This window comes from Raphanus sativus, chromosome 3 (assembly GCF_000801105.2).
Source record: "Raphanus sativus cultivar WK10039 chromosome 3, ASM80110v3, whole genome shotgun sequence".
In the NCBI taxonomy this organism is placed as follows: domain Eukaryota; kingdom Viridiplantae; phylum Streptophyta; class Magnoliopsida; order Brassicales; family Brassicaceae; genus Raphanus; species Raphanus sativus.
The window spans coordinates 2,895,031-2,908,368 of record NC_079513.1 but is presented as its reverse complement, the minus strand read 5'-3'; the positions used below and the strand labels follow the sequence as shown (position 1 = coordinate 2,908,368).

The 13,338-nt window shown below is 33.1% G+C and overlaps 3 protein-coding genes across 3 annotated transcripts; all 3 read left to right on the top strand.

The window, feature by feature from the left end:
* The first annotated feature begins 1,763 nt into the window (after positions 1-1,763).
* LOC108844648 (uncharacterized) lies at positions 1,764-2,828 on the top strand. The gene is made up of 2 exons (XM_018617933.2): positions 1,764-2,068; positions 2,456-2,828. The coding sequence occupies exons 1-2, from the start codon at positions 1,841-1,843 to the stop codon at positions 2,612-2,614; spliced, it is 387 nt and encodes a 128-aa protein (XP_018473435.1). The 5' UTR covers positions 1,764-1,840; the 3' UTR covers positions 2,615-2,828.
* A 749-nt stretch (positions 2,829-3,577) lies between these two features.
* LOC108847752 (transcription initiation factor IIF subunit alpha) lies at positions 3,578-6,508 on the top strand. Its single transcript, XM_057006533.1, has 10 exons — positions 3,578-3,737; positions 3,838-4,021; positions 4,101-4,256; positions 4,424-4,569; positions 4,709-5,085; positions 5,167-5,285; positions 5,373-5,507; positions 5,624-5,839; positions 5,938-6,171; positions 6,278-6,508. The coding sequence occupies exons 2-10, from the start codon at positions 3,851-3,853 to the stop codon at positions 6,368-6,370; spliced, it is 1,647 nt and encodes a 548-aa protein (XP_056862513.1). The 5' UTR covers positions 3,578-3,737; positions 3,838-3,850; the 3' UTR covers positions 6,371-6,508.
* A 2,886-nt stretch (positions 6,509-9,394) lies between these two features.
* LOC130509707 (uncharacterized mitochondrial protein AtMg00370-like) lies at positions 9,395-10,028 on the top strand. The gene is given in 2 exon segments (XM_057005889.1): positions 9,395-9,837; positions 9,840-10,028. Coding segments are annotated over 2 exon segments (558 nt in total). The 5' UTR covers positions 9,395-9,443; the 3' UTR covers positions 10,004-10,028.
* Positions 10,029-13,338: the final 3,310 nt, after the last annotated feature.

The window sequence follows — 13,338 nt, the reverse complement described above, 5'->3', positions numbered from 1 at the left end:
TTATAATAAATTCGACACATAGAGTGTCTCTGGCTTTGTTTTATTCCTTCTCCAATCAACATATTTATTTGGCTTTTTGTTAAAATAAATAATTTTAAAACGTAACTGTACAATACTTTTACATTGATATTTTGTTTAAACAATGTGACATATTTCTATATTAGTTAAATATTTACATTGTAATTTAAATTTGTATACAAATCAATATGTGTGTAGTTTGTTGTTAAAAGAAATGATTTTGAATCCAAATGTACACTACTTTTATATTGATTTTTTTTCAGTTCATATAAATATTTTAAATATATTTATTTCAACTGAACTAACTAAAATTTTGTTAAATTGGCCCCTGAAATATATTTTTATACATCAATATTTATTTTTTATAATTAGTGTTATATATTCTAGATGTATCATAATATAACTAACGATATTCAAAAGACCTGGACCGAATCAGGTTATATGGCTATTTTTGTTATAAATATCCGAACCCGTTTTAGATACATTGGTTATTTAGATATTTTTAGGTTCTTATACATTAAAACCGAATTCATCCAGATCCAGAATGACCAACCTCAAAATTCACACATAAGTTTATAATATTCAAGCGGGATTTGGTTTTAAAAAAATGATACCCGAAAATAACAACATGTACCTAAATGGACAGATAATGTTCATGTCTAAAAAAACTCTTTTTATGTGTTGGCTAAATTAAATGAAATAAAAAAAGTTTTTTTTATCAAGTAAAATAATTATATGGAGTGAAAAATTAAATGGTAGTAAATATAACACATTTTAATTATTTTGATTTAAGTTGTTATTTTATTCAAAAACATATCTTTGAACTATATTTATGGGTACGTAATTTTCCACCGATTGAAACTAAAATAAAAATATTTTAGTAAAATAAACTAAACCAAACGTTTAATCATATGTAAAACCTAATTATTTAACATTTTTGATTTTATAATTGGCACAAAGTTAATATTGATTAACTAATAAATAAAAATATATTATTCATATTTCTAAACAATTCTCATTGTTATTAATTTATTGAAAATACAATGACTAAGTGTGTAAATAAAAGAAAGTACACATCTCTACTATCCATGTTTCCAAACATATCTCATTTATTCTATTATCCATGTTTCCAAATATATCTCATTCATTCTACTATCCTTGTTTCCAAACAAATTCCAAATGTACTTCAACTTTAATAATATAGATGTTTTAAAATATGACTTGTATGATGGGATTGAAGTATATGTCCCATACCATTCACAAGAGTGTTTCGCTTTTTCTAATGTTCGGTTTGGTTCAATAAATTTAGACTTTCGGTTTGGGTTTTACTCGAAATGCTGTAATAAATTTTGGTTGATTAAATTTCGGTTCATCAGTTGCTTTACTTTCGGTTTGGTTTAGTAGTTCAATCAATTTGATATCTGATTTGGGTTTTATTCGGGTTTACTCGAGACATTGAGACGTTTTGGTTTATTCAATTTGGTTTATCAGCTTGTAATCTGCATAAACTTTCGATTTTTATTTAATAATTTCATTAATTCAGTACAGTTTAATTGTTCAATAGATTTCAGTTGTGGTTTACGTTTGGACCCGGTTTTTCTATAAATTTTGGTTGATTCAGTTCGGTTTGGATATAGATTATTTTCCCTTTTTCTAATTATTATTATTTTATAATATGACCGATACAAACCTTCTGACCTAACCGGAGACATCGCTAAGTTTTCCTTTATAATCCCCTGAATCGCTGCCTCCTTTCAACTAAAACAAAACCCTAGCTTCTTCTTCTCTCAAAGCTTCTCTCTCAAAACTCGGAGGCGCCAAGATGACGGTTGAAGCAGTGAACCCTAAGGCGTACCCTTTAGCCGATTCTCAGCTAGCGATAACCATCCTCGATCTTGTCCAGCAAGCTACGAACTACAAACAGCTCAAGAAAGGAGCTAATGAAGCTACCAAGACTTTGAACCGTGGGATCTCTGAGTTCGTGGTCATGGCTGCCGATGCTGAGCCTCTCGAGATTCTTCTCCATCTCCCTCTTCTCGCCGAAGACAAGGTATCGATTTCTTCTTATCCTTTTCTCTTTTCTAAGTTTTATGATAGTTTCACTGGATATCTGACTTACATCAAGATCTGTAGAAAGTGTATCAATCTGGTTTTTAGACTCCACTTTCGAGGTTTTAGTCATGATGTTCTGTAGTAAACGCTCCATGAGGTTGTCTGTTGTGTAATAACAGCAATCCAATTTTTGGGTATCATACTCTGTTAATTGATGAGTATTTTAACCGACAAAAAACCAAACAATTGATTGACATATTTTGTTTTGACTAGCTAAATCATGTTTGCGTATGTATGTTTATTACACAACATGTTTCTCAAGCAACGCTGAGTATGTAATGGAACTAACCTTTTGTTTTGTCTTGTCTCTTTGAATTGTTTGTAGAATGTGCCGTATGTGTTTGTGCCATCGAAACAAGCTCTTGGAAGAGCGTGTGGTGTTACAAGGCCCGTGATTGCTTGTTCGGTTACATCAAACGACGCTAGCCAGTTGAAATCTCAGATTCAGCAGCTTAAGGATGCTATCGAGAAGCTTCTCATCTAGGTTTTTGTGTGGGGATATGAATGAATGAATAGTCTACTCCATTTAATGGAGAAGGCTTTGAAGTTTAGCTAATGAAGAAACGATGATTCTACTATGAGTTTTTGAAGTTTGTAATGTTTTTTTTTAAATTTCAGATTGTGTTACTGCCTAATGCTTCTTTGAACAAGAACAATAATTTATAATTCCAGTTTCGTTTTATTTTTCATTAAAATAATTCCAGTTTCTTAGATTTAGTTTATTGGTTTGATAGTTTTGGGTTTTCCTGAAAACATGATTGGAAATTAAACAATTGAAAAACTAAGTATGGAAAAACCTATAGAATCATCTATGGCATACAAATATTTAACTTAGCTCATAGTAAAAAAAAATTCTACGGACTTATGAACAAATATGGTCTATTTTATAATAAAAGCGATATGCTAAACGAAATTAATCCCAAAACTAGAATCTAACACTAATGTAAATGCTTTTTCTTATAAACAATTTAAATTCCATTAAACAGAAAAGAATGTTAAAATAGATTCTTTGTTAAATCGATTTTTATATTATTTAACTATATGAAAAAAATAGTTTAGGCTAATAAATAAATATTTATAATGATAATGAAAATTTGCTAGGTATCAATAAAATTACAGAACGATTTAGTTTCTTAGATAATAACATAAATATTATGCATATATATATATATATAAATAAACTACATAATTGTACAAATATTAAGATTTAATTTGTATTTTTTAATAATTGGTGCGACTATTAATATTTTATGATATGTAGACAATACAAAATATAGTGAAATTTATTATATAACATATATTTTATCAATCATAAAATTATAAAATTGATCAAATTGTATAATTTATTATATATAATATTTCCATTTCATTCAAAAAAAAAAAATTGTCTTCCATTATGACAATGCTATTATTAAGAGCCTAATTTTAGTATTTCCTCTTTTATCTGTCGGAGGGCTCCCTTCATATACGTTTGTATCGTCTCTTTCTAACCAGAGACGTTGTCAAATCTCAATCTCAATCTCAATCTCAATCGCCTTCTTCTTCTTCGCCATATTCTCTCTACAACGCGAAAAACAAATTCTAATCTCAATCTCGAAATCCCGAAGGTAATAGGAACTGATCGAACACAGAAACCTTCCCCCATTTTACCTTTAATTTGATTTTGAAATCAAGAAACCCTAATTTCCATTTTCTTCTGGGTTACAGAAAGGGAATCACCATGTCGCACTGTTTGGTTCTGAAGCCGTCGTGTATGGGGTGCGGATCGCAGTCCGATCTCTACGGAAGCTCGTGCAGGCACATGACGCTATGCTTGAAGTGCGGCAAAACCATGGCTGAGAACAAAGCCAAGTGTCTCGATTGTGGAACCGTCCTCACGCGCTTGATTCGAGTTAGATTAGATTCCTTCAGTTTCAAGAAATCAATTTGAGATGGATAAAAGTAAATTCTTGATTGTTTGTTGTTGGTAGGAGTATAACGTACGGGCGGCGACACCGACGGATAAGAACTACTTCATTGGGAGGTTTGTGAGTGGTCTTCCCAATTTCAAGAAAGGCTCTTCTGAGAATAAATGGTCTCTTCGTAAAGATATTCCTCAAGGTCGTCAGTTCACTGATGCCCAACGGGTAATATCTTGTCTCTTTTTTTTGGTGTGTTTTTCATCATCATCATCATAACATCGTTTGCTTATCATGGATCATCATGGATATCATTATCATTATCATCATCATGTTGTTATGCAAATCAATTTGGGTAGATGCTTATGGGTTTTGTGAAATGGGACATTTTGTAGGAGAAGTTGAAGAACAAGCCTTGGATCTTGGAAGATGAAACTGGGCAGTTTCAGTACCAGGGACAACTTGAAGGATCCCAGTCTGCAACTTACTATCTCTTAGTGATGCAGAACAAGGAGTTTGTTGCCATTCCTGCCGGTTCTTGGTATTGAACTTCCCAAGCCTCTTTTGTGATATACTCTTTTTGGTTTGGAGTCTAAAGGTAGTTTCTTTGTTACTGTTCTGATGGGTCAGTTTCTTATACTTCAACATCTTGTTTTTCTTTTTTCCTGTTGTTGTGTTAGGTATAACTTCAACAAGGTTGCACAGTACAAACAACTTACACTGGAAGAAGCGGAAGAGAAGATGAAGAATCGTAGGAAAACTGCGGATGGGTATCAGAGATGGATGATGAAAGGCGGAAATAATGATGACAAAGAGGCGGGTGGAAGCAGTGGAGGTGGAGGTGGAGGTGGTGGTGGTGGTGGTGGCAGGGGTCGCAAGAAGTCGTCAGGGGGTGAGGAAGAAGAGGGTAATGTCTCTGATAGAGGGGAGGAAGATGAAGAGGAAGAGGCCTCGCGCAGAAGTAGACTCGGCCTTAACAAAAAGGGTAATGACAACGATGATGAAGAAGGTCCAAGGGGTGGTGACCTTGACATGGATGATGATGACATTGAGAAGGGTGAGTTGTAAAACTCTTTATCTATTTAGCTAACTGGAGAATCTTGCTGTAAAGTTTGATAACGGTGTTGATTAATTTCAGGGGATGACTGGGAGCATGAAGAGATTTTCACTGATGATGATGAGGCAGTCGGTATTGATCCTGAGGAACGTGAAGATCTTCTGGCGCCTGAAATTCCCGCTCCTCCTGAAATAAAGCAGGTCTATCTTTTACTATAATACTTCACTTTTGCAACACAATGTACAGTTCTCTATGAGGTCCCAACTTTCTGTTTATTTCTTATGCAGGATGATGAGGATGAAGAAAATGAAGAAGAGGAAGGAGGATTGAGCAATTCTGGCAAAGAGTTAAAGAAATTGCTCGGAAAGTCTAATGGTTTGAATGAGTCTGACGAAGAAGACGACGATGATGACTCAGATGATGTAAGCCCTCTTCAGTTTCCCACACAACTTGCTTTGAAATTTTATTTGTTCTATTCGGAAGCACACTCATTTGGTTATACTTTTGCCACGAATTCATTCTGAATGTCGTTTCATAGGAGGAGGAGACAAACTTCAATCCAGTTGCGAATTCTAAACAGAAGGAAGCGGCCAAAGAAGAACCTGTTGAGAGCACTCCTCCAAAGCCTGCACCCCCTTCATCTTCTCGTGGAACGCCTTCTGCAAAACCATCAAAGGGAAAGAGAAAACTAAATGATGGTGATTCTAAAAAACCCAGCGGCAGCTCTGTTCAAAAGAAAGTGAAGACTGAAACTGTAAGACCCTTGCTTCTGTTTATGCTTTGTTTTAAAATACCCAATCCATGAGGTGAAGAGGGTTGTCCATATGAATTTATTATATTCTTTCTAAGCAGGAGACGAAACCTTCAGTGAAGGAAGAGAAGAATAACTCGGTTTCCAAATCCAAGGCACCAACAAAGGCTGTGAAAGCTGAACCAACTCCAGCTTCAGCCTCAGCCTCAACCTCAGTCTCAGCTGCTACAGGGCCTGTGACTGAAGATGAAATCCGAGCTGTTCTCATGGAGAAGAAGCAAGTCACAACACAGGACCTTGTCTCCAGGTTTAAGGCAAGACTTAAGACCAAAGAGGTAACATTTGCTATAGTATTCTATTCTAATTCTCTTTTTAAGAAACTTTATTTATGGTTACGATACCTGAGTTTTGACTTTGGAGTCATTTTGTGGATCTTTACAGGACAAGAATGCTTTTGCTGATATTCTGAGGAAGATCTCAAAGATACAGAAGAATGCAGGTTCTCAGAACTTCGTCGTTTTGAGGGGGAAATGAGAGACTGCACCTCTATCTTCCGAACTAACTCTTTTGAGGGGGGAAAATGAGTTTACTGTCTTCAAAAATGTTAAGCAAAACATAAGAATCTTTTCTCATTTCTTGATTACTAAACATAAGAATCAAGTTTAAGACCTATTTTACTACTGGGTTCTAATCTCTTTGCTGAGCATCAAGAAAGTGATTTGTGAAATACAGTACGGTTTAAACCCAAAGTGATTTGGGAAACCAACCAGTGTCTGAGAGTTGGGCTTATCATAAGACAATATGGAGATAAAAATTTAAAACTTTATGGATGGAATAAAGTACTCCAAAGAAAAAAAAATAGAAAAGGTAATACTATTGTGTTTTGGTGGGACTTTTGAGTAAATGTTTTTTTCGATATGAAGAATATATACAATCAAGAGTTATGTGCAGCTGCGTAAATGGATTTACGACGTCGATGGTCCTCCCAGCTTCATTCATCTGTCGAATTGCAGTCAAGATTGAGACAGGATGATGTTACCGGATTTTTGGTTGTATAAAATTTAGGTAACTTTGAACTACTCTTGATTGGCTGATAGAAGCATCTTAACAACCTCATTTATCAAATATGTATAAAATTTATATAAAGTATTTTAAGTGGAGTAAACAAATTCAAACCTAAAATCAATTCGTGATAATTAGATTAAAATATCTCTTATATATATGTCTTAAGAATATTAAGTGGATCATCCTAGCTAAGAGACTGCAAATCCCGCAAATTGAATTACAAAAGCTGAATCTCGATTTTTGTGTTACCAAATAATCTTACTAAAATAAATAAGAGATACTTTGGTAGACTATCTGCCAGTAATAATGTATTTAAGATTTTAAGATTTAAAAAAAAATATTAGCTATTGAAATATTCACTAGGAGATGAATCACTAATAATATCCAATATATAGAAGCAAACGTGAAAGAAGATTGGAGAAGTTGACATTTATAGTGATATATGTAGATATAGTTTTGATATTCTTTAGATAATTTTCTATATATATTATAATATATATCTAGTATATGTCATAATTTTAAGACATTTAAGTGTAAATATAGTAAGAGATTTCTGACAATATCACATTCAACAATTAATTAATATTATCATGCAAAAAATATGACAGATCTATTTACTAGTGCATGAATATGAGGATATCAACGAAAAAGATTCATATCTTTTTAATAAATACAAAGTAAGCATCCATGCAACACAACTTATTTTTATTATATATATTCTTAATAGCATACTATTATTACTTACAATACAAATACTGTATATCATTTAGTCCAATATTCATATATCTTTGTGTGCTAACTCATGGCAGGTACTGAGCTTTTTCCAGATGCACCGTTTGATCCAAAGAGCGAAAGGAACATCTTCATAACATTGACAGAATCAGATATAGGTTTAAGTAATACAATAACGATGTCGAAAGAGTTACTAGAAGCAAACGTATTTATGTATCTTCCTAGCAAGGATATCACAGGATTGATACAGCACAATGAGCCAACGCTTCTGGATGTTTTTGATTATGATACTAAGATTACAACTACTCTTACCATAAGAAAAAATGGAGATAAGAGTTTCAAATTTCATGGATGGAGTATGATACTCCAAAGCAAACAATTCAAGAAAGGTGATACTATTGTGTTTTGGTGGGATGTCTTTCACATAAGACTCAATTTCAAGCGATTCATGTTTTCTTTTGTATAAATACAATCATATTCGCTGCTTCACTTGATGTTGTTGTTTTCTATTTGAATTATGTTTCGAAAGCTCATGTTCTGCTTTAAAGTTATAAATAAAGATATCTGGCCTTGATATTATATTTTAATTAAGATATAGAGTGAAGAGAAAAGTTTTCTTTTATTCATTCATATTAAAGCAAACATGATAAAAAACAAACCAACAACATTAAAAACGTATAAACTGCTCAAATTATCTAGTTATGTTAAATAATTTTAATATAGGGGTTTGTTTTTGAAGTCCTGATTTTGGTTGGTCTTTAGAAGATCACTTCGTTGCCACCGAGATCAGAGTTTCTGCTGCTCGTTCGGTTGTTGAATCTGCACTTTCAGAAGAAGTGCTAGCCATCCATGAAGCTCTCAAGTCGGCTTCCATGGCAGGTTATTCAAGTCTCTAAGTATTGGTGGACTCTAGTGTCCTTGTTGCAGCCCTGCGTTTAAGGATTGTTTGTAACGAGATTGCATGTATTCTTGATAATATTAGACATTGCACCTATGTCTCTTTTTAACTTATCTTTTTTTTTTTTGTAATTAGAGATCCATAAAACGGTTCTGGATGACTCTGAACGATATGAAGCGAGGAGGGTTTTACATGGAAGAGGAGACTTACAATACTGTTTACGGTTTGCTTAGTAAGGAGGAGAGCTCGAAATCCGACGCTGCCGCTTTGGCTCATTTCCACGAGAGGATGCTCAAGGAGAACACGGTTTCTTGAGTTGCGGGTGGTGTTTCCGCTGCTGTTTCGGGAGGTAATTGGAGCTGTGAGGTTGACAGGGAGTTGCAGGAGATGAGACTTCCTCTGTCAGATAGTTTTGGTGTCAGGGTGTTAAAGGAGCTGAGGGAACGTCCTTTGAAAGCTTTGTTGTTTTTTTTAGTTGGGTTGGTACTAGTTCTTCTGGTTATAGACATAGTACTGTTACATATAACGCGGTGTGGAGGGTTTTGGCTAGGCCTGGTTCGGTTGCGGAGTTACGGAGTGTTGTCGATGAGATGAAGGAGACCTCAGGGCATGAGGTGGATCTTGATACTTATATAAAGGTTTTGAGACAGTTTCAGAAGTCTAGGATGATGGTGGAGGCTGTTAAGCTTTACTAGTTTATGAGGGACTCATTTCATAGGGAACCTCAAAGCGGCTCTATTTCATTATATTCCATCCATATCCGAATTCCATTCATTTAATATCCCTTTGGTGTCATTGACATAAGAGATGTCGTTTCTAGTCTATCTCTTTCTATTTCTATATATGGAAAGTTGCAAAATCATCATATAATAATTCAGAAATTGAAATAGAAAAGAAAAAGGGAGGTTTGTGATGGTTTTTCAATCTTTTATACTAGGTAATCTAGTATCCTTATGCATGAAGATAATCAATTCGGTCGTTGTGGTCGGACTCTATTATGAATTTTTGACCACATTCTCCATAGGGCCCTCTTACCTCTTCCTTCTCCAAGCTCGGGTTATGGACAAAGGAGAAGAAGGAACCGAGAAGAAAGTATCAGAAACAGCTGGTTTTATTTCGGGACAGCTCATGATGTTCATATCAATCTATTATGTGCCTCTGCATTTAGCATTGGGTAGACCTCATACAATAATTGTCCTAGCTTTACCGTATCTTTTGTTTTATTTCTTCAGGAACAATCACAAACACTTTTTTGATTATGGATCTACTACTAGAAATGAAATGCGTTATCTTCACATTCAATGTGTATTCCTGATAATTTTATTTTTCAATTATTCAATCATTTCATTTTACCAAGTTCAATGTTAGCCAGATTAGTCAACATTTATATGTTTCGATGCAACAATAAGATGTTATTTGTAACAAGTAGTTTTGTTGGTTGGTTAATTGGTCACATTTTATTCATGAAATGAGTTGGATTGGTATTAGTCTGGATACATCAAAATAATTATATTAGGTCTAATGTACTTATTAAATTTAATAAGTATAAGTTCCTTGTGTCAGAATTGAGAAATTTTATGATTCGAATCTTTAGTATTATGTTATTTATTACACATGTCTACTATTTAGGAAGAATATCATCACCCATTTTTACTAAGAAACTAAAAGGAACCTCAGAAACGGGTGTGACTAAACATGACCAAGAGGTATCCCCCAAAGAAGCTCCTTTTCCTTCTCTTTTCGGAAGAAAGGGAGGATCTGGACAAAATCAACGAAATAGAAGAATTCAGAGTTAATGGAAAAGACAAAATTAATAAGGATGATGAATTCCACGTTCAAACATACTATAATTATAAAACAGTTTCTAAAAATCGAGATGGAAATAAAGAAAATTCGAATTTTTAGATTTTTTCAAAAAAAAAGAGGATCATTTTTTATGGTTTGAAAAACCTTTTGTAACTCTAGTTTTCGATTATAAAAGATGGAATAGAGCAAATCGATATATAAAAATGATAAAATTGAAAAATACTGTAAGAAATGAAATGTCACAATATTTTTTTTATACATGCTAAAGTGATGGAAATGAACGAATATCTTTTACATATCCCCCAACCTTTCAACATTTTTTTTAAATGTTACAAAAAGATTCCTTCATTTACAACAGAAAAAAATACCCTCGGATCAAGTTTATTCTTGTTGGAGTTTGGTCAATGAAGAAAAAAAAGTTAAAAAAATGAATTTTAAATAGAATTGAAGTTTTAGATAAGAAAGTGTCTATTGAAAATATACTGGAAAAAAACTATTCGATTTTGTCATAACAAAACTCAAAAAGAATATTTACCTAAAATTTATGATCCATTTTTACATGGGATCTAGCGCGGAAGAATCAAAAAATTCTCGCCGTTCCAAATCATAAACAAAACCTATAAATAAAAAAGAATATAAGAGGATCTTGGATAAACAAAATTCATGGTATACTTCTGAAAATTAATTCTCAAAAATTTGAGCGAACAACAGAAAAATTTAAAAGAAAGTCTTTATCAATCAAAAAAAAACTTTATTTTTTCAGAACCCCAAGAAGAAAATATTAAGTCAGAAGAAGAAACAAAAATTTCAAAATTTTATTTGATGTCGTTATAATTTATAATAAAGATGTAACAAATTAGAAAATAAGGGGGGGGGGGGGGTATAGTCCCATCATATGAAGAGGGTTCAATTTCCAATTATGAAACCCTTGGAAAAAGATGATGAACCGAAATATAGCCGCTACACCAAAACTAGGTGCAAAGAACCAACCAGATTGACCTGAGGATAAATTAGAAAGACAGAAATAAAAACAGCAATTGGACCAGAGAATGTTATTGCATTATAAGGTCGCAATTGAACAGATCGAGCAAGTTCAAATTGACGTAACATAAAACTTATTAATTCGAAAGCACTGTGGAGAGCAACAAAACCCCACAGACCGTCTAATTGACACCAACGACTAAAATCTCCTTGTGCTTCAGGACCCACAATAATAACAAAGAATGCGTTAAACTATTAGCAGGAGTAGAAACTGCATCGGTTAAAAGACTGCAACCTTCTAAATAGGAACTAGCCAATCCATGAGTATACCATGAAGTTACAAAAGTTGTACCTGTGAACCAACCCCCCAAAGAGAAATAGGCACAAGGAAAGAGCAATAGACCAGACCAACCTACAAAAACAAAGCGGTCCCTCCGTAACCAGTCATTAATAATACCAAATAAATATATTTCATCTTTGGTAAATTTACCAAGGGTTATAGTCATAGTGATCGTCCTAATCTTCTACTTCAACCATTTCTGAACACCTTTATATATCTTAAGGTTATATATTATGGCATTTTTGGAGCGCTAAAAATTCTATCATTTATTTATGATTTGATTTCTTTCGCACTGCCCCATAAAATTAAACCTTTAAAATTTCATTTAATTGGTTTCGAAGATCAAAGTATTTGATTTTATTGGTCCTTACTTAGGTATGCGCATCAACTCAAATTGCTTCTTCCTTACTATTAGTTTATTAATAAGTAGTTGAATCTAAATCTTGAATTGTCAGATGACTCATTACTCAGATAAAAAATCATTTTTTCTATTTTATTTGATATCTACATGTCCATGCCGGTAAAAAAAAAGAGAAAATTTCTTATTTATATCTAATTCAATATAATATTTAAATAAATTAATAGCAAACTATAAATGAAAGTTTCGTTCTCACATACACCTTCAGTCACATTAAATTGTCAATTTGTCATCTTGTAAGCATCAATATGGATATATTTGATTGATATCTGAAATGCTCAAATTAACCTTCAAGCTACTCTCTCAAATAAGAGGTTCATTTTAGTACTTGAGGATCGAATCTACAAGGAGCGTGGGCACACAATAGACTATATATATTAATATTAAGCTAGGCAAACAGTTTATAAAACAATAAATAATATGAAAGCAATGTGAATAAGGCAGTTGTTCGATTGGTTGAGGTTGTAAGCAATAAGAATAAATAGCTAGACTTACGGATCTATCAATCAAGAGATGCAAAACTACAATCAAGGATGCTAAAGGTTTTATAGATATAATTCAAGAACTTTATTTCAATAAGCAAGTAATCCAGTTTTCATATGCAGTTACTAATCAGATGTATGAATCCTATGTTCTAGCTGTCGCGTGCGAACAAGGAGACAAGGAGTGAGCGTCGATCGATGCTATGGCCGTTATGGTGAACGTAATATGTACGGTTCACAAATTTATAAAGGATACTATCAAACACTGAAAACATGTAGTAGTTTTTAGGACTACTTAACCAATACCATAACACTATATTCCTCATTTGCATATGCAAATATAGAATCAAAGGAGAACATGCATAAATCCATAAAAATTGTACAACTCTAATTTGTCAAAACATGTAAATTAAAAATCAAACCCCGCGCTTGTACGGAGGCTACACCCCTATTAAAAATAAGAAACTTATGGTAGAATAATCATAATTTAACGCTAATGTTTTAGAGCACATCTTGATATCAAAGACAAGAAATCATAAGGAACATTTCAAAATATATAAAAGTGCATGTATATGTTGACAAGAAAAGAAAAGCATGTAAATAAAATAAACATTTTAGCTATCTATGAAATATTTTAAACAATTTTACAATTTTTTTTTGTCATCAACATAAAATAGACTCATATAGACTCTGTAAACTACACTGGTAGCTTTGCATCCAAATGAACGACGAAAGACGCATGTTTTCTTGCACTGTGTGTTAGACTATCCGCCTTCACAT